This window comes from Notothenia coriiceps, unplaced genomic scaffold (assembly GCF_000735185.1).
Source record: "Notothenia coriiceps isolate Sejong01 unplaced genomic scaffold, NC01 NC01_scaffold00037244, whole genome shotgun sequence".
Classification (NCBI taxonomy): domain Eukaryota; kingdom Metazoa; phylum Chordata; class Actinopteri; order Perciformes; family Nototheniidae; genus Notothenia; species Notothenia coriiceps.
The window spans coordinates 4,410,044-4,432,999 of NW_011369945.1; the positions used below are offsets into that span (position 1 = coordinate 4,410,044).

Here is a 22,956-nt window from a genome sequence, read left to right on the forward strand (position 1 = left end):
ATGTTCATGTTCAATTTTCTTGTCCAATATGTTGTCTTCTGCCTGTTCACCCCCTTTCTGTACTTTTAATTGTTTTTGTAAGCGACTTTGGGTTATTGAAAAGCGCTATATAAATAAAAGTTATTATTATTATTATTATTATTATTATCTACCAGCATCTCCAGCAGTGCAAAAACTTCAGGTTGTAGTATACATGGGGTTTGGTGACTGACTAATAGTTATTGAGAAGCTTTATTCAAATGTTTTAGTCACCTTGAGACAACCTTTAGTCTAAACCATTATGTTTTTAAAACAATTAAGAAAGAAAAGATATTGGGTGTAGATTTGTGAGCTTCAGACAGAGATAGGCTAGGTACTGTATTTGACCCTGTTTCCAGTTAATGTGCTAAGATAACTGACTGTAGTTTCACATGTAGGTAAAGTATAAAGTTGAACTAATCTATTCATCAAGAATCTCGGTAACTATGATAATACTGAGCTATTCCTTTGACATGAAAGCATTTGTCTCATATCGGCTTGGAATGTCCTGATATGATACAGGACAGACAAACTGTTGAAGAGAATATGTGCAAGCTCATCACGTCGAAGGATTTTGTTTATTTTAGTTAAAGATTAACTGTTGAACTCGTGTTTGATTATTGAAAGTTTAACTAGGTCAGCTGGTATTGCACGTTGAAAAAGACAAAAGAGACTGTCAGGTTGAGACTTGAATATAGGCTATTACGATCAATATTTTAATTGCTATTCAAGAAAAAGTGCATGACAACCAACTAGCGTTAACATCTCTGGATCACTACCAGATGGTTGTTAAACACGAATAAACCTGCTTTAGCATGTTGTCTATGTATTGAATTACAATAATAATTACATTACAACAGTCACCTGGCACTTATCTGTGCCTTTCTTTTACTTTTATGTGCAGATAGAGGTAAGAATATTCCAAACATTACTACTTAGTGACTGTTGTTCTTACCCAGATCTCCGGCAGGGTCAGTGTCTGAATTGGAGTCCCGGTAGTTGGAGTCGAGGGTCAGCATGGGGTCCTTGTCATTGTGTAGCAAAGTTTGAGGTTCGCAGGCAGACGAGCTGCGGAAGACGACTCTACGAGGCATCGCTAAGGCCAGCTCCTTCCAGAAGACGGAGGAAGGAGTCTGTGGAAACCAAACATGACACGTTACACTGCGCTGTTAAGAGTCAAACTGAACTGTAGTCTCACCTGTAGAAGCCCTATTCCATTATAGTACAGTATATGCAATACTTTTTCTAATTTAAATTCTAGGGATCTAACGATATATCGAATATCGCGGTAAATAGATGTCTCAATACCGTCGTGAGACTGGCAAAATCTACCGCGATTTTTTTTTTTAAATAAAAAAAAAAAAAGCTTCCAACTGGAAATGTGGACATGCTCATATTCCTAAAAGATAACCTTGATGATGCTGAGTGAGTGAGTGAGTTAGTGAGTTACTTGAAAAAAGTGAAACTTGATTTATTCTATTGCAGGGTCTGATTATTATATTGTTCACACTTTAAAATACTACTATCCTACTAAAATACTGTACAAATCAGATGTATTTAAAAAAAAAAATCACATTTTTTTCCTTTATTTTTCAACATCGCGATAAATATCGTACCGTGGACTTTTTAATCGCGATATTATCGTACTGTGAGTTTTTAGTATCGTTACATCCCTATTAAATTCAGATGTTTATTTATTTTATTACAATGAATCACATCTCAAAATTAGAAATATCTATAATTGCGTAGATGTAAATGGCCGGTAAAGAGTAGAACACAAATATAATTGAAGAGGTTTTTTCTCTTGTACTCATATTGCTGTCAGTGTTAGAGAGATTGAGACATGATATACACTTTGCACATACTGTATTGTATATATGTAATTAACATAATAATATATAATTTTTCGATGAATGTTGGCTTAAATTTTAGCTAAAATATAATGTATATCTATTATTTTTGTAAAAAGTTAAACATAATTCTGTTTAAAGCAAGTCCTATAGTATTTTGGTGGTAATTGATCGCTCTGATAGGTACTCTTGTGGGTCTTACCACAGAGTTGTGCTTCCAGGTGAGGACGGTGAGGCAGTGCTGGTGATCATTGAGCAGCTGCTTGATCTCAGGCCTCATGCGTTTGGACTGACCCTCCAACAGGATGAGGATGGGCTGCGGACACAACTCCAACAGGTGCAGAAGACCCTGTCTGAAAACACACACACCGTGTCAGGATAGGACATAGTGGAGACAGCAACACTGACCTCAAGTGGTATATTGTGATGATGCCACACTCATTTTACTAAGCTTTATTCTGTATATATTATTGGTTGTTTGTTCAACATTGAATTCATCTGACCTGAAGTTATTGCAGCACCAGTCCTGCTCGAGGTAAGCATGAGAGAGCAACACGATCAGACGCCGAGAGCGACTCAAGTTCATCAGCAGCTCTGCAGACGGTTCTGGAGACACAAAATATTGTAGAGCGTTGTTCAAAATGGGCTGCTTAAGGTTCAAAAGTGCTTACACACAGATAACAAATACTCAGACAAATCATTGTTGTTTACAAATTGTTATGGCATTTGTTGTTTTAAGATTATTTAGATTAACATGAGAAAATGGTCTCACGGTTGCAAATTGCAACACATAATAGAATAGAATAGAATGGGAGGGATGAATCACTCTTTAATGGTCACACGTGCAGAGCACACAGCACACAGTGACATTTGGCCTCTGCATTTAACCCATCCGAGTACCAGGAGTCTAGTACGAGGAGCAGTGGACAGCTATTGTACAGCGCCCGGGGAGCAATGGGAGTGGGGGGGAAGGGGGTAGTCCGGTGCCTTGCTCAAGGGCTTATTGGGTGAAAGGGGCCCCAGAATAACTCGTAGCAACAGGTTCAGGAGGATCTGAACATTCTGGACTGTTAAGAGAACAAAAACTAGTTAAAAATAGAGTCCACATTTCCCACTCTCCAATTCATTCCACAACAACAACAACAGACATTAGGCTTACCTGAAGCAGGTAGGATAGCGTTGTCATTGAGGTGCACTTTGTACACATTTCTTTTCTCCAGGTGAGGTTTAAGAATGAAGTTGACAAACTTCCTGTCGTGGTCATTGTTCACATAGGAGATGTAGGCATCAAATAATTTGCCATCTGAAGAGACACAAAAAAACCAACCAATGATGTTGATACTTTATATTCTCACAGTCTCACATGGTTATAGTAACATTATGTCACTTACCACTGAGTTCATAGTCTCCGTAGGAATTCTTGTACCAGAGTTTGATGTTCAGGTGACACCTGGAGTACACAACAGCAGCGACAGCCAGGAGCAGGAGGAGGACGATGGCTGCCAAAACAGAAAATATGTGGTTGGGGCCGTGGGGTCGACCGCATGCAATCCCTATGGAAAAATCACAATAAACCAATACTTTCATTCAAATTGATCATCGCAAACTGCAGAATATGAATTCCGTCAGTGGAGTGTGACTGTAAGACTGATTCCTGAAACAATTAAGTACTAGACTCAATATTAATGTAGGGCTGAAACCAAGACACATTTTACTGCAGAGTATTGACGTCTAAAGATGCAGGACAGATTGTAAGAAACCAACATAAATAAGTAGTTTTCTTACACTCTCCCGAAACTCTGAATAGAGAGGAATAGTTCCTCACTGTGCAGATGTACAGCCCAAAATCATCCTGCTCCTTCAGCTTGATCTCCAGCAGATTGGTTACCATCAGCTGGCCGGCTGCAGGATACCTGATGAGATGGAAAGGAAACTCAATCTTACTTCCACTCTCAAATGCTTTTTTTATGAAGATGCTTCAACGTGACTTTAGAAAACTTCAAATCACCATGAGGAGGCATTCAGCGTGTAATGTATGTGATTGGGGAGGGGAAAGTGATCTTTACTCCACTGCAGCGTGGTGTCACAGTGCTCCTCTGTGGGATCCCAGAAGAGAAGAGCCGTGCAGTTCAGTGTCACAGTGGATCCTATATTTCCAAGGAGTCTGTCTTCATTTCGCTTAAATCCTGGGTCTTTGGAGCACCGTGACTCTGAGAAAAGACAAACCACTGTTATCAGAATCAGAATACCTTTATTAGTCCCACAGAGGGGAAATGTACATTGTTACAGCAGAAAAAGAGCCACAGATAGCTTAATGTTACATAAGTTACATGCATTCAAAAGTATTAAAGTAAACAAAAAGTTATATATATATATTGCACATATAGCACATATTGGGGGTGTTATAGTCTGTGTTGTTGTGTGTGTGTGTGTGTGTGAGGGGGGTCTACTAGGGCCTGTGCTGGTTGTATAGTCTGACCGCTGCAGGGAGGAAGGACCTGCGGTATCTGTGTTCGCTGTAGGAAACGCAGACAATAGCGTCTTTCATGTGCACAGGCTGAGACTGCAGCTGGAAGACGAGCTGAAGCTAAATGCCTTCTTGTAGGTGTACTCGCTCAACTAGCTCCCTAAACCCCCATACAAACGTTATGTCTGGTTCAGGGATAAAAAGATCAACGTTGGGGGGGTGACTTTAAAATGCAATTATTTACTGCATTCAAATTGGACAGGTAGTGTTTGAATTAGCTACATCATCAATTGTTTTACAAGAAGAAAAGGACATTTTATTTGAACACCTTTCTATACTTTAAAATCAAACATAGAAAGCACTTTTAAAACATGTCCAATACTTCAATTCAAATATAATCTGGGCTGAGGAGAGATTCTAACAGATTTTTTGGAAAGTTATATATGTGGTCTGTTGCCTCCCAACCCTGCAAGAAATAGCTTACTGTGAGAGCCACATAATTACAGTATCCTGTTCAAATAGCCTCCATTACACTTAACATAGACGTAGTACTTACCCTTAACTATGAGGCGCGTAGTGAATGAGGATGAGCTGTTGCCCTGCTGCATACAGGTGTAATTCCCCTGGTCTGCCGAGCTGAAGTTGGCAAACTCCAGGTAGGCCTTCCCTTCCATGGAGGGCAGCGGCTTGCAGTCTTTCTGCCAGGTCAGGGGGGGGCTCTGGGGCTCCAGAGGGCAGGTCAGCCGGTATGGGGGCTCCTGCTGCCCCACATAGAGCACCTGCTCCTTAAACACGCTCCCATCCACACACGTCTGAGCTACAGATAGAGACACACATTAGAGATGCAACAAGTCAACTTTATCCATCCCAAAACTGATTGTTATATCTCAATTAGGTCGAAAACTATTTCAACTAATTAATAATCTAATTGTGATTATTTTTGACTGATATTGCAAATGTGATACTATTTAGAGATTCAAGATTCAAAGATTCAAAGATATAAAGGCTTAATTCTCATTTACACAGTAGCTACAGTATAGATGTGGCGATGAAAATCTTAGGACCCAGGCTCCTCCAACAATGCAACATAAATATATATAAGTCATAAAACAATAACACTGATTTAAAAACAATAAAATAGTGCAAGAAGAAACAGAGTAGAATAACTGAGTGCAAGATTACTGTATCTTGCAAGACCAATGTGCAAGTAATGCAGATGAAGTAAACTATACATATATGTGTGAAAAAGAAATACAATAGGCTAAATGTTACAGCGAGTGTTGTACTGTAAGTGAACATGTGTACCCGTTTTATCGGGGGAAATTATCATTTTTTTAATCTAATCATCAATGTTATTATCATTGAAAGAAATATTAAAATGTTCACTTTAATATGAGAAAATTGCAGATTACAAATTGCTACTGAACTATTCGCCATGAGCTTTCCTGAATTATAATCACGACATGAATGAATACAACTGTGTGTCGGTCATATCGGGTCAAGGCATAACAAGGTTTGAATTCATCTCTACTCTATGTTGTGTGATCAAACAATAAGCCTTTTGAGAAAACACTTTGCCTACCGTGTGTCTGTGTAAACAGTTTGCATACAGCCTGTGCAGCTTCATGAGGCTGAGTTCAGTGTTAGGGCAGCTTTCAGCAATGACTGATTGTCTAATTGTGCATGAAGGTGAACCTGTTTACACTTTTTGTCAACCTAGCAGACTCTAATGGCTGTTTTGCTGACTTAGATGAAAAGAGAAGATCACTGAATACCCTTTTCAGTTTGAGGACATGTTCCAAGCAAACAACAAGTTAATATCAGGCCTAACTGCTCCCTTTTCAGGACAGATGTAAAATACACCTCAGACAATGAGATAGATACTGTTCTATTGAATCTGGACCTGTTCTTCAGGATATTCAGCGCATGCGCTCATCGTGCCTACGACTAAAACCACAAAACACTTGCACAACTTTCCTTCCTGTTTCCTATCTGTCCAACTTTCGAGTTATTCCTCTGTGTTTTAACAGTTTTTCATAAAAGGAGACCCACATCCGGGTCCGAAGTCCGGGTCACCTTATGTTGCCAGGCAACAGCATGTGACTGTGACAGATAAAGTGACCCTCAAGAACTATGTGCATTACCTGGTATTTACCCAGACAGCATCCCGAAAACATGGCTGTCAGTACGTTTTAAATAGACAAAAACAAACCAGGAACAATACATTATAGTTCATAAGTCAAACTAGATTTCTAAATATCGTGTAAACCTGTGAAATCTAAACAAGAGAATAGAGTTTATTGTGTAGGCTACATCCTTACCGTCTGCCAGTAAAGTGTTCCCGGAGAATGCCACAATGCAGGCGACTAAAATCAAAGCCATGAGCCGCAGTGTTCGTCTTCCTCCTTCCTCAAGGGACAGGTGAACCGATTGAAGCGAATTAACTAAACCTCTATGAGTGTACCTGTTGATTTACAGTTTTGTAACGTTGTACGGAGCCACAGCGATGACTAACAACAGCCGTCTAGTTGATGCACGCACCTGGTAAGGTACCTCAAACTCGACTTGCTATTGGCTGAACTTGGTCATGTGACGTGTGCACCGGTTTACACAAACCTGGGAATGGATAATATTAGGAAATTCTGGTCTATCCCAGTTTCCAGTTTTTCAAGGAAGTTACTCACAACTTTACCCTTAGTAATGTAACAATACAGCAGCCTGAACATTCTTCATTACATGTTAAAGCCCTGAATTTAAACTTTGTTTTAAAGAAAACTATAGATTTATCAGCAAAGTTTCTCAGAGGAGTAACAATTCAAAATGACTCATTATGAAGATTGGCTCCCATATTATTATAAAATATTATTATTTGGGGTCAATCTGGCAACCCAAATTATGTCATTATTATTGGTTATAACATACTCAAGAGGCATTAGTAATATTTCTGTTTACCATTAATAAGGTTACAACTTGTGAGATTTTATAGTAGTCGTAAGGTGATAAACTAAAACATTTTCACAATTGATCCATGTATTTGATGGTCAAACTGCATTTTTAGTTGGTGGTTGTATCGTGTGATATTGAAACTAAGGCTTACTATCCGCCCTTAAAAGAAACCTTGGCGTGACACAAAGACAACCCTGTCATGATTGTAACTATCACGGAAATAATACTGTATTTACACTTGAATCTTGCTGAAAAATAGATAGACATTACAGAATATGAGGCCAAAGGTTTCCTCTTTTATTCAATAATATAAAATATTATAATGCAAAAACATTCTTGTGTCTGCTTCACAAAAGACACCACCATTATTTGTCTGCAGTAAAGGCAATCATCACATCGCTTGTTTAAAATATAAGGCAACAATGTAACACATAATCGGTACTTTATGTGCCGTAGCAATATAAATTATTATTAGGCTTTTCCTAAAAACACTCACATGCGTCTCACAAATAAAGAGATCCAACAGCAAGCTATCAGTGCATTCATACAATCCAATAAGAACAATCTCATCATCATACACTGTCCAATGGTTTGATCCAAGAAAAATGAGTCTGTCTTCAAAATCCATTTCAGAGATGAGGATCCAGATAGGCAGCACTTAACATTCTGAACTCTTCAGAGAGATGATTAATGCCTTCGGCGCTGACTCAATTCTGTGACAGCCTGGACACTTTAATTGCAACACTGTGCTCATGTCCTCAGAGAAAATGTGTAACCTTTAAGGGTGGTCTGAACGAAGTCGAGCTTGAAATGAACTGTGAGAAATAAAACAAGGGTTGGTGAGTTGCAGCAGCACAAAATAATTGTGGTCACAACACTGGAAAGCAAATCTTTAAAAATGTCTAATAGTAGTATATAATGCACACATTATTAGAGTTACAAAATAACTAAAGTAATCATTTGGGATATTAGGGTTCAGTTAAATTATAAACCATTACATTTGAGTGGAATATTATATGTCAATGTATACCTCTTATGACGCATTAATGTAGAGTAATGCTGGCTGTAAGAATATCTATCGCACTGCACTCAATTTATTTTTAGTATGACGTAACACTGTTACATGCAAGTGCTTATGTGGTGGTAAAAGTTTCAAGTGTCAGGTAGAAATGTTTTAATGCACAGGTTCCCACAAGTTGGAATGTCTGTTGAAAAACATGAAAAACATTTGTGAGCCTGATTGATTTAATCTGATTCATTTTAGCTACATAAATAGATAGACTTTTTTCAGCTTAATAAGTACAGTGGAGATGCTAATCCACAATACACAAAAGGCAAATTCAAAATACAAAAAAGCCTTTTTCTTCTCCTGCGATTATTGCAAATGAAGCGGGAGCAACTTGTGTCTCTTGTGTGTTAAAACTGGTTATGATGTGTTACGTCATGGAACAACCCAACCAGCGTAATAAGATCAGTATCATCTCAAATAGGGATCAAGTTTATGATTGGTGAATGCGTAGGTAGGGCACCACAGAAAAAGGTTGAGAATATTTAAACAAAATCCTAAAAGGCTCATGTAATATTCTTTATATCTATTTTTTTACAGTGTAACTTCACATTGCTTAAGACTCACCTGAGTTCCTCTTTCAGTCTGTTGAGTTTATCAAAGAGTCGTTCATTCTTCACCTGCAAGGGAGCACTCGGCACAAACCATGCTGCAATGAACTTGCATATGACGACAACGTGCTGAAAACAGAGATTACGTTTTTAGGAATGTTATCTTCTTTCCGCTCAATGAATATGTGGTTTCATTAAAGATAATACACCTGGATTTAGTTATTGCCTAGATAATGGTTTCCTTAAGATGTTTTTCTTCGAGTGTCAAAGCTGAGACTTTATAATGGGCCACGAGCCAAAAGCAACCACCTTTTGTATTGTTTTGTATCATTATGATGCAAAGTGGTACAAGAATGCCAAGTTCCCTTTTTGTCTGTCACTGTCTCTGCCTCTCCAAGGGACCACTTTGGGCAGCCCTGGCCTAGATCTTTACTGTCAATCAAAATAAATTCACAGTGTGCTGGGATGACTTTGTGTGTATTCTATTGGTTGCTTCTACTGTACAGAAAAACTGCTCAAAGAAATCAAAGTAGGAAGATGAGGTTAGGGTTTTTGGTTATGGTTAAATCTCACCTCAAACAGGATGACAAAAGCGAAACGCACAGCTAAAATTAACCAAAACTGTGGGGTTAGATTGTAGTCCTCATTGCTCCTGTAGTCTTTATAACTGGTTGAGAGAAGTAGACAAGAAAAGCAGGCTTTTATATCCAAAGAAAAAGGGAGATTTTATATAAGAACAACAAAGATATAAGAATAACAAACCTGCAAGAAGTTACATTCAGGCCACTATTAGTGATCATCTGACTGGCCGAAAACTCATTGCGTAAGTTTAGATCATCTAAATGTGCAACGGAGAGAGTGTTGTTGATGTATCCGGACATGCAGCTGGAAAAAAACGAATATAGAGAGAATATATTTAAAGTGTGTCGCATGAGTTGACAGAATACATTTTTTTCTGGAAGTACTCTTACTCAATATCTGCTTCTGTGCCGTTAGCACATGGGCCGTAGCGGTAACGATAAACCAATCGAGGGATGAAATCTGATGACACGCCGATGACTAGCCCGTTAGCAATGACCGCTAAGACACCAATAGCCTCCAACACGTCTATCCACACACCTGAGGGAAGAAAAAGTTGATGTGATGAAAATGTAATCTATTATATTTCGATTGAATTCATTTTATTCACAAATAAGTACAAATAATAAGACAAGTGTGAAATGGGACACCCCGATAAGCTATGCGAAGCTTAAGAGCCACGGACACTGAACAGAAAGCATTTTAAAATGATCTTTCTAGCACATCTAAAGTTGAAACAATGTTTACAACCTACAAAACACCTAACACGCCTACAACATTTACACTTCCAGTTTGAAAGTGCTGCTCACCAATATCGTTGGTTTTCTTGGGGACCAGCCTGCGCTCCAGAGTGACCATTTTAATGGCGTCCAGGCGGATCTCAATGATGTTGTTAATGAGGGCGAGCAGAGGGGCGAGAGGAAACGCTGCCACAAATATGGTGGTAAAGCTGAACTGGATCACTAAGGAAAGGCAGAGAAGAATATCATCAACGAAAACCAGTCTAGCATTTGTCCAATGGGTCCTGTTTTTTTGGTTGTTAAAATTGTATGCATACTACAGTATATACCCATCTCCAGGAACTCATGGAACAGGCTGAAGGAGTCCACGTCGTTGAGGCGGTAGTTGCTGAGCCAGTCTCGAAGCTTGCAGTTTTCACACAGCTCCGCTCCATGGTTGACCTCTGAATCATCCTTCAGGTAGCAGTGGGCACATTTCCTCTGCAGCTTCTTGGTTCTCCTTTTCTTAAACCACCTGCAGAACCAGCTGAACAGAGACACAGCTAGTTGAGAAGGGTGAATAATACAGTTTTATACAGTAAATAATCTAAAATCAGATTTATACTTACGGGCCAGTGAACTCAAAGACATTGCTGATGGTTTGTTTAAGGACCATTATAATAGCCATTTGGATAAACAGATCTGTTAGACATCCACTGGGATGACACTGCACAGGAGAGAAGAAGTGATAGGACAACAATAATGAACAACATTCAAATGTTAAATATCAACTATTACTTAAAAATCATGTTTTTCTGAATGGGATAAAGAGTTTTGATACTAACCTCCTCGAGCCTCCATTTTCCTGAAATTCGCACATAACTACCAGGATGGCCATTTATCCTTTTGTGTGTGTAACAAAAACACATTATTGTTATAAATATATATAGATATGAGTTTCTTTCAAAAGGACAATATTCAGGGGTCCTTAAGGGTAACATCAAAAGTTCCAAAATGTGAATACTCAATTATTGTACAGGCCTAATTCAATTCACTAGTTCTTACCTGCCGAGAAAAAAAGCGACGTAGAACAGGGAGGAGAAATAGGTGAAGAACTGGAAGGTGAACATCTTGACGGTGAAACTCTTCTCTGTGGCTGCAAATGATCTTGTTTCCTCTAAAAATACAAACAAACTCATGTCAGTGTCCATGCAGTTCAAAAGATGGCCAATGGATGGCACAATCTCACAAACGAGAATATCATTTTGCATCTATTATATAGTTTGCCTTAATATAAATTGTATTATTCAAAAATAATGTTATGTTGATGCATATTCAGCAATATTACAATTTAATTTGTAATGTTCAAATCTTCAGATATTGTTATTTTTAAACTTCCATTTCTACAGGAAGCTTTTAGAAACCCATCTGAACACGACTGGCTCCCTACAAAAGCAAACGTGAGATGTTTTAGCCAATTTGGTTTATCTTGGTAACCTTTAGTTTTCGAACAAGACTCTTTGGGGGCTCTACATGACAGGGCCAATAGACTAGATTTAAACACAAAGACCCTCGATAAAAGTTAATTCATGCTTATCTTCCTCTTCCACCTCAGTTCAATTATTCTCAGTGAGTTTCCGATTTCTGAATATCACCTGATCTATCACACGTTTTTAAAACTCCTGTTTATTTGCCCTGATTAGTGTACATGGTGGCCCAGTTCCAATGCCCAATATAGAGCTGATGTATGCTGATGTATAATGCCTTCAGGTAACACTGTGCTTTCTGTAAATGTAAAGTCGTCTATATAATGAGTTTTGGGAATAAAGAAAAAAATAAATTGGGAGAAAGTGTGCAGAACGGGGTAAACAATAAATAACATCAAAGCCCTCAAGCCCTTCCAAAGTCTCAGCCTTAAGCCCTGAAAAAAACATGCAGAAAGGTCTATGTGTGGACATTGGATCTGGGCCACATGATCTATGTTGCAAAGGTGTTGTGTTGTTCAAGGCATTACTACTTATCAGTGTGTTATCAGTGTGTCTCTCCTGCTTCCTGTCCGATAACATGCTTGGCAGCATCAGCCCTCCTAAATGTGTTGGCCAGTTCTCACTGCCCAATACACTGACACCTGCATTAAAATAACTGCTCATTTAAATGTTCAATTACTGAAACACATTATATTATCAAATCATTTTATAAAAAAAAAAAACTTTTAACGCAAACATTCAACTTTGTCATATTAGTGTATCAGCGTCTCTTTGGAATGTAGTATAAGGAAAATTAATTCGGTACAGTTAACATACCTATTTCACAGAGCTTCATGGCAACAATCCGGTTGATCTGCAAATATATAAATATTGTCAGAGCCACAGAGAATATAAGTAAAAGTCAAACAGAGACACAGTTAGAGACCTGCGCACCCGTGTCATGACGGTGATGATGAGGTAATGCAGGACGGCCCCCAGCATCATTGCTCCGCTGTTGGAGTGGTTGCTCAGGAACTCCCATGATCCTTCAGCCAGGAGCACCGCTGCGATCACCCTGAACACCACCAAGGCATGTGTCAGGCCAATGATCACTAATATCTGAGGGAACACAAAAAACACTAATTTGTTTCACTATATTTTGGAGGGCATCCAAACAAGTACCCTCAACTACTTTTAAATTAGCAAGTCAAAAGGCTTTTAATTTAAATGCATGTCTGATATGCCACTATGTTTCCCCAAAAGAGATAACACAATGGAGATTGAGCCTATGGCCCACTGAAAATATTGCAACATTGATATATTTGCATTATTACAAATTCAGTGTCCGTGGCGACATTCTCTGGAAAAAATAGTGTATTGCAAACCTTGCACACAATTCTGACGCACATATATCATCGAAGACACTCCTGAGTCCTGAGTGCAGTATCCCATTCTTTTCATTGACATTACTAAATGAACCAGGACTGAATAATTAAGAATTCCCACTTAAATACCAAAAAACTGAACCTACTCCTTACTGAATCCTATTTTAACCTGGGATCCAAAGATGACGAAGCATTTGAAGAACATATATAACAAATTGTAAAAATGACAAGTCACCCACCATTACTGTGACACAGATCAGAACCAGAGTGCTGCGCAGATAGGAGTGCTTATATTGTTTTGGTTCACAGTTGGCATTGTTCACAATTTCCAGAATCAGTTCCTCCTACAGTTAAATATAATAAAATAATATACACAGTTATAATTCCAATGAGCACTGAACAGGTATTACTGAAATGGGATGTAACATGTGAAGTGATCATACCTCCTCCTCACACCAATCTGACACTTTCCATTCACACACATAGGAAGCTCGATGTCTCTTCCAGAACTCCAAAAACAATGTTGCTGTAAAGATCAAGGATTGTTATGAGATCATGAAGCCAACAGGAACTACATCATGAGAAATGCACACGGAGAGTTTTTGTATCTGGGTTATGCCTGTTCCAACTTTTGGGATATTTGGTAACAGTTTTGCATTCACCTTTTTATGAATGCATGAAAGTTTCTACATGCCTTCATTCAAGGCTTAACATTACTGATTTGCTTTTGGTTATAGCATTTGACACAGGGCTTATTCAAAAAACAAGAAAGCAGCAAGCCAATTTGGGACCAATCCAGATTTTTGCGGTCTGAAATACTTGGCGGGAAATTGCATCATCTGAGCTCCAGCCCTATTTTAGACCATAATTCAAAATTCTAATGTATTTCTGTCTGCCCATTTATGCACTACTCTGATTTTATCTTAACCCTACCTTACACAAGTCCTCTCATAAAAGTCACTTTAGTGTTTGTTCTAGTTAATCATACCCTTCTAATAAACTTCACTTCAAATCCATAATGTCACTGTCACTTTGTCTGGATTCTTATTTTCTATTACATATTATGCATTTTAGAAGAGGTCTGATAACAGACAGCATATTTTTAAAACCCCACTAAAACACAGAGAAACTAAAAGCAAAAGAACTGAAAAACTCAGTGAAAGAGCTTTTAAATGTTCTTATAGACCACCCCCTGACCACCCCCACGGCCAGATGGCCTGGGCTGATTAAGACGTGAGAAGCCAGGGCCGGTAGGTTTTCTCTGGGGCATCTTGTTGGCAGTATATATCTCCGTGAACTTAAAGCTTTCAGACAGTTAGATATACCAAATATAAAACAGACCAACTTGTACATGTAATACAGTAATGCCAAACATGTTTAAGTAATAAATGACAGAATGGGAGAACAGTTCTGTTTTATGTGTCTGTCTAATACTGCCTTCACTCTAATCTATCTTTAACAGGGATCTCATCATCAAAAAACATGTGACAATTTCCCTCATCACAAGAATAACTATTTCATACTGAATAACTCACCCCACACTGCCATGAACATTGCAAAGAGCACTGTGCCATTATTATCAAACAGCAGGCTCACCTGTAGGCAGACAGACCAGCAGTGAGCACAAACAGACAAATACAACACTCATCTGTCTAATGAAAAGCACTGATGTACCTTGGCGTATGTGCAGGTGTCGGAGAGCTGCCACACTTTGCATCTCTTGTCACAAAGTGGACACATGACTGTGTCAGCCTCACAAACCTCCTTTCTGCAACACAGCAAGCGCTTCATTTGTAAATTGAACAGGTATAAGTTTTCCTTTGTTCCACTGTCAATCAAGTCAGGCTGAACAATTGTGATTATGCTGTGTAAGGAGTTGTTGGGAGGTGAAATGTTTACAGTGTAGTATGTGCAATCGAGAAGGTTAAATAGGGAAAGTGCATTATGTGTAAATAGGTATGGACACAATAGGGATATGTGCAATTTGACGGACACTATGCATAGTGCAATAGGGAAAGTGCAATATTTGATTATGTATGAATGCAATAGGGAAAGTGCAATTTGATTATGTATGTGCAATAGCGATATGTGCAATAGGGAAAGTGCTGTACCTGTATGCTTCTTGTTTGTTTCTTTGCCATGTATATGTGATCTCTGTTCTGTATCTATGACTGATTGACCTGAATGTTTTATGTTTATTATCTCGATGCCCAAGACCAATTTCTCCTAAGGTAGACAATAAAGCTCTATCTTATCTTATCTTCATTTGTTACATCTGAAATAGTCTGCTGTGACACTGTGGCATTGTGGAGAAACTTACATGAGGGGTGAGCTGTTAAAGAAGGCGAGGCCATAAAGGAAGACGATGACCCCGATGAGAGCAGGCGGGATCAGCAGAAAAGTGTACCAGCCCAGCCACAGGTAGTACAAGGCCACCTTCTCCCCAAAGTAGTTCCTGACATGAAAACACACACACACACACACACACACACACACACACACACACACACACACACACACACACGGAGAAAATGACAAAGAATGTTAATATCATACACAATGTGTATAATATGTCCATCACGGGATAATCATAATTACATATGTATTTTACATTCTTTTTTGTATGCACATATTTTTTCTTATTCCTGTATTTCACTTGCACCATTGTATCTATTGCAATGTATGTCTTAAGTTTATTGAATTGTATAGTTGGAGGAGCCTGGGAGATTTAAATAGCAAAAAAGAAAACAGTAGCTGTCTTACATTTAAGATAAAGCCTTGCATTTTTGTTTCTTTACATTTCTTGCTGTTTAAGACATACATTTAAAAACACAATGTGGTACTAAATCAATATTAACAAATTATACAGAAAGTATATGAAACACATTTGATGAATTGTGCTCCCTTACAGTAGAAAAATCTCATAAAAGAAGAAAAAGGGTGTCAACATTTTGTATAATAGCTAGCTACTGTATAACTCTGCATGTTATATTATACAGATTTTTGTTTTTGTATACTATTTGTTTTCTGTATCCTCTTCTATCTAACATTAGTTCAGCTAGACCTTCATTTGTATAGCTGCATGAAATATGTCCTTCTGTTGGCGTAGTTTGTCTCCTCTGGTTTTAGCCAGTTTTTGTTATCTGTTTAAGTGCTGCTGCTCTTTAAATGTTAGTGAGACACTAATGAATTTGTTGAGATAGTTTCTGTGCTGTTCTGCCAAGTCATAATTAATTCCAAAAAGGATCGTGCACTGAAAGACAGTATCCATAGTTTCATTTAGTCGTCAAAACCAATCAGAAGAATAATATATGGTAGTAGTTTGTGTGTACCTCCCCACAATGTTGCCATTTTTTAAGAAATGTACATTTTCTTTTGTATGTACAGTTTATAATGTTATATTTTATCAATGATAATATAATGTTACACTTTACAACATGAATTATCTTTTCATTTTACTTCAGCCTCCTGGTTTTTAAAAGAGGAAGATTATTGTTCGAAAACAACAAGTACTTGTATGATTTTGCCTAAAGGTCGAGTGATGATGTTCAGCACATCTTGTCTTTATGGTTTCTGAAATCTGAGTGCAGTAATATCACAGCTTACATATTTACATAAAGCTTACACATATCCAATCAACTTTCTACATGAAATTGGAGACTTGATGTATGTTTGCATTGTGTTTGGACTAAGTAAACAACTGAAACTAAAGGCAACAGCAGTAATTACTGAGCATGATTTTCGAACAAAGCTTCCAAACAATTCCTGCATCATGCGTGGGGGTCGACATGCATGCTGTTGTCTTTCTAAAAGCCGAACCCACTTCACAGTGAGGTGAAATTGAATAACCACAACTGAAGAAAAAAGGAAAAGAAAAACAGGATTATGAACAGGCTGTTGTGTTGCAGTCCAAACCTGACAGCAGTGATGGGTTGCCCTTGGAGACAGGCTGTCCATCGAGCCCAGTTCTCTTTCAGCTCTCTCTGCTTCTTTTTCTGAAAGCAAGAGTAAAAAGAAAAATCAAAAACATAAGGAAGAGCTTTGTACATGTTTAAAAAAACACAACATACAGTAAAACTTGAGCTTACAATGAAAACAAATACACAATTGATGCTGCTACATATTATGTATGGGCATTGTATTTTAAGGCAAAATATATTTACATTTAATCTCCTAGATATTACATTTGGTAGAAACTTCTTCTCCTCCCACGGTGTTGCAAAGCACACAAGGACACATTTGTACATGCTTACATGTGCAAATGTGTCAATGTATGTTCACACATTTTCCCACATAGCCCCAGCATTGAATGACTCACTGCAATAATATGACTCCCTTAGCTTCTCTGTGAAAAATTGTTGTTTGGCAGCATAGTATTGTTTTGGAAGGACACTGCCAAGTTTCATGTCATAATTACTGATGCTTTTTAATATAAGCATAACACTTTAGTGGTCACATGAAGAGGAAAGATTTATCAGAAGATAATAGTTTCACTATCTTAAGAATGAGGAGCTAAATAAAAGATGTTAATCGTGTGTGGATGACGGAGAAAAGATACTGGGTTTCAAGATTTATTCAACTTCTTTATTTATACAATCGGTTTTATCTGCAGTTCTTGTCCAAGACTTCGTAATAATTCATTCATCAAGCCAGTTATGGTGACAATATTGCAACCATAGTGATACATCATAGATGCTGAACAACAACAAGGTTTAAATGGAATGGATTCTTTTTTTACCTCGTGCAAGCAGAACTTTGCTTCAAAAACCTTCATCTTCATAAGATTCCGCAAACTCTCTGAGGAGAATAACAGGTGACAAGAATAACATGAACAACAAGATTAGGTGCCAGGTACTCTAAGAGGATTGGAAATCAAGCTACTGTTCTCACCTCCTGAACGTATAGGGGTGTGATTCAAGATGAAGTGGACAATCCTTATCCTGAAACAAAGATAAGTATTGCTTATGAGGCTGATTTGCAACAACAAATCTTAATTAATTTAATTCAATTAAGTATTTGACATTTTGATTCTTAGTAATGGTTAAGAGAAGCAGGGCTTAGAGGGTATTCAGAATATCACATTCATTCATGTCCAAATTTTGAAAAGGAATATTGTGTTATGTAGCGGGTAAACTGTGACAGATAGTTCAAATAGCATCTGTGATTGTTTAAAAATACAAATTGTTTTACCTGGTGCTTAGTGGTACAATGTTCTGATCCGAGCTCCAGTTACAAGCATCAGACACTTTGAGCAGATATCTGTACCTCTCGAACATTTCTTTAGGCGCTTGGATCCCATAGAAGACGAGATCATCATCTATAATTTTCTAACGAATAAAGACAAAACAAATTAAAGAGTTGTGTAACTTTTCATTTCATTCAACGTTTTTGTTTATTTCAAAAGACTTACGGTCACTTTTAATTTTTTTTTTTTCAGTTCCTCAATGTATTCAATTTGCTTCCTGTCCTGGTGATCATTTGTTTTGGCAACCAGGACGTAATCGTATGATAGAGGCGTTTGCTGTGTGACAAAAATAATATGGAAAGTCAGACTTTCTGACATTATAGGGATCGATCTTAATCTGTGAATTAAGGTGGCCAGTACTACAGTAGTTTGTATGTTTTTAAAGTGGACACAATCATTTCTTACCACAGGAGGGATTGACGGCTGATCATTGCCATTCTCTTTCACCACACCCATTAATTCCAGTAGATCAATACTGGGCTGTATAACAAAAAATTGAAAAATAATACAAAGAGATACAAATATGAAATTCCACACATCATGAATAAAAACTAATTGTTCTTGTAAATGTTATATAAGACATGAGTGACAGGGCTACAACTGAGGATTGTGTTTTATTATATAGCAACTTTTTTTTCTTGAAGGTCTATAACATGTATGATAAAAGTGAAAAATGTCCCTCCCAATGACTCAAAATCCAAGGTGATAACATAAGATAAAACCTTAGTAGTCCCACAACAGGGAAATGTGTCTTTAAATGTCTTGTTTTGACCATTATTTTTCGGTCGACTAATGCTTACAGCTCTAATGATTGACACATAATGATTCTATTACGAGATGATTAAGTGTGATCATTTCAGAAGTCATCATTCCAAAAGAATCCAGTTTAACTATGACATAGAGATGTGTCAGTGAATGCCACTGTGGTGATCCTGACTCACTATAGTGTACTGACAGAGTAGAGGGTTAATATCACATAATTGAACAAAGAGCATGGCATGTTGTCATACTCTAACCTTCATGCCTATCCATGCTATTCACTTACACGTACAGTGAAGGTGTGGCATAAATATAAATACAATCTGAAAAGTATGATACTAATGGAAGAACATACACTGCTAATTCATATTATATATTCTTAAGGGTGGCTCTTATACAGCACTGGATTGAGCCTCTGTTGTATTCAGTCTGACAAGTGCAGGTTTGGGTAAACATCAGGCCTATGTTAAACATGAAGCTTGAAGAAGAATCTGGATTCAGAACAGCTCTATAATGTATCGATATAATGTTAGTGTATGTGAATGGGATCACCTACCTGCCTCCTGTGGCCGCGCATGATGACTAGTCTCTGAATGCAGATGCGACTTTCCGGATTCAAAAAAAATCTCCAGTGCCCATTCAATGATCCCGGAGGCTTTCTGTGAGCTCACCGATATGCTCAACTATAACGTTACATGAGTGCTCTTGAACAGGCAGTCGTCTACTTCCGTACTTCCTCTATGAACAAACGTGTTGTTGTATTCCTCCTAGCTAAGGAATGTAAAAGCGACTCTACCTGTTGCTGGTGTCACTGCATTTGTATTTATCGCCACCACCTTTTTTTCTCAGGTTCAACAGTGCGGTCAACAAACAAACATACCGACTGACTGACTGAGTGACTGCGTGACAGGTGTACTGTATGTTCCAGATGCTGCAGAGTAGACACAAAGATAATCTCGATGTGGTTTGTCAGGTGCAATGGAATTAAATATTTTGGTTTCCTCCTCCTCACTGATGCAACAATACCATATAGTCACCACTAGGTGGAAGCAGTGAGTTTAACAGGCTGTTAAAGTAAATCACTGCCTGTGTCTGAAGCTTCCAGACACAGGTTCACCACCCCAGTCAAGTTAGTGTTTACTGTGTGTTTTTTTTCATCAGTTTTTTATATTATATTGTATTGTTATGTACATTATGTTACCCAGTGACTCCAAATCAATGCAGAATATGAATTTTCACAACATGTTCAATATTGAAAAAGGCTAAGCACTGAAATCTAATTTAAAAAAGGTGTTTCCTACTTGTCCAGTGTTGTTTTATTATCAGGTATGGATTTGGAGTCAATGGGTCACAAACCATGTGTATGAAGTGAAATGAGACCCGCCCCGAAAATTTGATTTCATATAATATTTATAAAAAATAAGCACTAAAATCCAATAATAAGAGGTGTGTCATAACCCCTAGAGTTGTAATACAAGCTGCCTTTGTTTGGAGTCACAAGCTCACATGACATTTATTGAAATAAATAAAAACTTTCCAATAAAAAACACCAGAATTTCGATAATAATATGTTTATTAAATAGAAAAAGCAATAATAACGGAAATTATTTTCTCTTCAAATATTTTGGTAAAAATACAAATGAATTACTTCATTAATTCAGTTATAAGATACTTGCATTACAAATTCATGGGGGTATTGAAAATGACATTTGTTTTGTAATTGAAACGGTAATGTATTGATGGATCCTGGTGAAAATCATTGGTTAAGACTAAGAGCTTGGATGAGATTTTATTGACTGCCAACAGCCTGTGAAACTCATAACAATTGCGTAGAAGTACCAAAGTATTAGCAGCAATATAGGGTTTTCTTAAAGTATCAAAAGTAAGAGTACTCAGTTTGCAGAATGTCCCTCTTAGACTGACATTGGGAGCAGTCCAGACCATAAGTAATGATGCAGGATAAACAGTAAACCCCAAATGTGTTATTAACAACCATTCACCTAAATGTACAAGTCATCTTATGCAGCAAGCCCTGCTGCCGGTACAAAAAGCAGCATTTTATACAGCCCACCCTTAGGCGCTACCAAAAACACAGGGGTGCTACAGTGAGGCATTTACAGTCTGTGAGACCCGTTTTACATTAATTACCGAAAAAAAAGTCAAACATAACGGACATGACATCACAAAACATACACTATTAAGCTGTTTATTTACCAAACATATATTTAACATATTCACCACCCCCTACTCACTTGGTGTAGCCCTCCCGGAACCATAAGGAGGTGTTGAATTCTCGGGGACTCTTTTAATCGCACACCCGAGTTTTGAGACAGCTAGGAGAGTACAGGTAAGTGTTTGGAACATGATACACTGTTCAATACATCTACATCATTACAAAAACGGACCCAACTCCATTGAAAACACCTATGTTGTTTATCAATGCCTAGATTGAGCCACAAAAAGAAATTGGCACTAATCACGTAGGCCTACCATATAATTATGTTGTACAGATGGCGCGTCCGATCCCAACACCTGGCATCTATCCACACGAGTTTAGATCGCCTGAAGACATACCTCACAATAATGTTTTTTAAATGCAACACTTGCTTGTCTAATTATTATATTAGGGCCATTATTTTTCAGTGTAAAACAAGTTAAAGGGCCTTGCTGTGTGCTCAACCTAATATGCAGTGCAAAAAATAAATATCTATACAAACGACACATACTCAGACCACCTCCGTTACAGTCAAAGGAGATTTGTTTGTGTAGTTGTTGAAGCTAGTGACCCTGAGGCTAATTTACGAGTATTACTGTATATTATGATTTATTTGTTGATTATATTGTGTGTTGATATTGGGAATCTGGCAGTTACTAAAGTTATCAGACACATTTTGTAAAGTAAAAAGTAGAATATTTGAATCTTAAATGTAGTGGAGAAGTAGAAAGAAAGTAGCATAGCCCTACAAGTAGGCTACCCCAAAATGGTTATTTTTAGTAAATGTACTTTTTTTTACATAATTTTATACATTAGAATATGTGTTACACTTCAGTAACCAAACCAAAATGAAACCAAACTACTTTAATGTAAAGCTACTTCAGACTTTACTACTAGTAAAATTACTTGTAAGGTTTGCTGTTCGAATGTAGCTGTTCATTTATATATTTCTAAAACATATCATAACAAAATGTTTCTGCTCTAAATTATGCTTTACAGTATGAGTCTTCTGTATACAGTAGGGCAAACTTGATTTGTTTGTGTAGTTTATGATTATGTACTTGTGCAAGTTTTCCTTTGAATGTCCTCCAAGTGATTCCCAGTACTGTCCCGTGAACCTATTTATGTTTCCCATCCCTTCTCTTTGACAGAAAAAAGAAAGACTAACATGTCAAACGGGTGGCCCTTCGTGCCTTGTTATTAAAGACAAGTTTCACCATTAGTCTTGGAAACCTTGGAAAGCCGTGCACACCCAGGAAGAACCACATGTCAAGGAGGAGAGGTGATGTGAGGCTGAAGAAAAAGTGGTCAGGAAAATAAGCAGCTGTATTTCTGTACTCAGCCACACCCCACAGTGGAGGATAACATAATTACAGCAGCACAGGACTGTGTAAACCACTTGAAAAGCGACAGAGGGGGCCGCTGCGGCTACATTTGCCTGGAGTGGAAGTACAGGGTAGAGGGGTGGTGGATGGGAGGAGCAGGGAAAAGCTGCTGATGGACCCTTTCCTGAACTCCTTCTTATAGAGGAAACAAACAGACAGACGAGGTGAACGACTGGGAAGATAATCCAAACACTGCGCTGCTTTAAACAATACAGAACAAAACCCTAAACTAAACATCCGAGTGATTGCTGAAAGAGTCACTAGAATCCACAGCCCTTGAACACAGTCCTAGCAAACAGTGTCAT

At 37.9% G+C, this 22,956-nt stretch overlaps 2 protein-coding genes across 4 annotated transcripts; both read right to left on the reverse strand.

Moving 5' to 3' along the window:
* Positions 1-938: 938 nt before the first annotated feature.
* Positions 939-6,880, reverse strand: sigirr (single immunoglobulin and toll-interleukin 1 receptor (TIR) domain). 2 transcript variants are annotated; one of them, XM_010793307.1, is made up of 9 exons: positions 6,657-6,880; positions 4,892-5,147; positions 3,877-4,078; positions 3,654-3,781; positions 3,260-3,421; positions 3,028-3,171; positions 2,372-2,474; positions 2,071-2,221; positions 939-1,151 (listed from the first exon to the last, which is right to left on the reverse strand). In XM_010793307.1, exons 2-9 carry the CDS (start codon positions 5,007-5,009, stop codon positions 954-956), a joined length of 1,206 nt encoding a protein of 401 aa, XP_010791609.1. In that variant the 5' UTR covers positions 5,010-5,147; positions 6,657-6,880; the 3' UTR covers positions 939-953. The 2 variants fall into 2 exon arrangements, with proteins under 2 accessions (XP_010791609.1, XP_010791608.1); XM_010793306.1 differs by having other exon boundaries at positions 4,892-5,152.
* A 667-nt stretch (positions 6,881-7,547) lies between these two features.
* On the reverse strand, positions 7,548-20,004 carry LOC104964506 (anoctamin-9). 2 transcript variants are annotated; one of them, XM_010793308.1, is made up of 24 exons: positions 19,608-20,004; positions 18,698-18,772; positions 18,458-18,568; positions 18,238-18,374; positions 17,938-17,987; positions 17,786-17,844; positions 16,963-17,042; positions 15,368-15,502; positions 14,722-14,815; positions 14,583-14,643; positions 13,491-13,573; positions 13,287-13,391; positions 12,617-12,781; positions 12,500-12,536; positions 11,262-11,373; positions 11,042-11,099; positions 10,826-10,923; positions 10,547-10,743; positions 10,287-10,439; positions 9,870-10,017; positions 9,661-9,783; positions 9,472-9,565; positions 8,915-9,027; positions 7,548-8,096 (listed from the first exon to the last, which is right to left on the reverse strand). In XM_010793308.1, the coding sequence occupies exons 1-24, from the start codon at positions 19,626-19,628 to the stop codon at positions 8,060-8,062; spliced, it is 2,346 nt and encodes a 781-aa protein (XP_010791610.1). In that variant the 5' UTR covers positions 19,629-20,004; the 3' UTR covers positions 7,548-8,059. The 2 variants fall into 2 exon arrangements, with proteins under 2 accessions (XP_010791610.1, XP_010791612.1); XM_010793310.1 differs by lacking the exon at positions 7,548-8,096 and adding an exon at positions 8,125-8,486.
* Between the last annotated feature and the right edge of the window lie 2,952 nt (positions 20,005-22,956).

What these genes read in the sequence shown, in the direction of transcription:
- LOC104964506 (XM_010793308.1), bottom strand. Translation starts at nt 19,628, where the DNA reads ATGCGCGGCCACAGGAGGCAG. An exon ending in CAAGAAAACCAACGATATTG is followed by an intron (nt 10,018 to 10,286) that starts GTGAGCAGCACT and finishes TTCTTCCCTCAG; the next exon opens with GTGTGTGGATAGACGTGTTG. An exon ending in CTTTTGTCATCCTGTTTGAG is followed by an intron (nt 9,028 to 9,471) that starts GTGAGATTTAAC and finishes CTCTGTTTTCAG; the next exon opens with CACGTTGTCGTCATATGCAA.
- sigirr (XM_010793306.1), bottom strand. Translation starts at nt 6,717, where the DNA reads ATGGCTTTGATTTTAGTCGCCTGCATTGTGGCATTCTCCGGGAACACT. An exon ending in GAACACTTTACTGGCAGACG is followed by an intron (nt 5,153 to 6,656) that starts GTAAGGATGTAG and finishes CTCTATCTGTAG; the next exon opens with CTCAGACGTGTGTGGATGGG. An exon ending in TGGTGCTGCAATAACTTCAG is followed by an intron (nt 2,222 to 2,371) that starts GTCAGATGAATT and finishes GTGTGTTTTCAG; the next exon opens with ACAGGGTCTTCTGCACCTGT.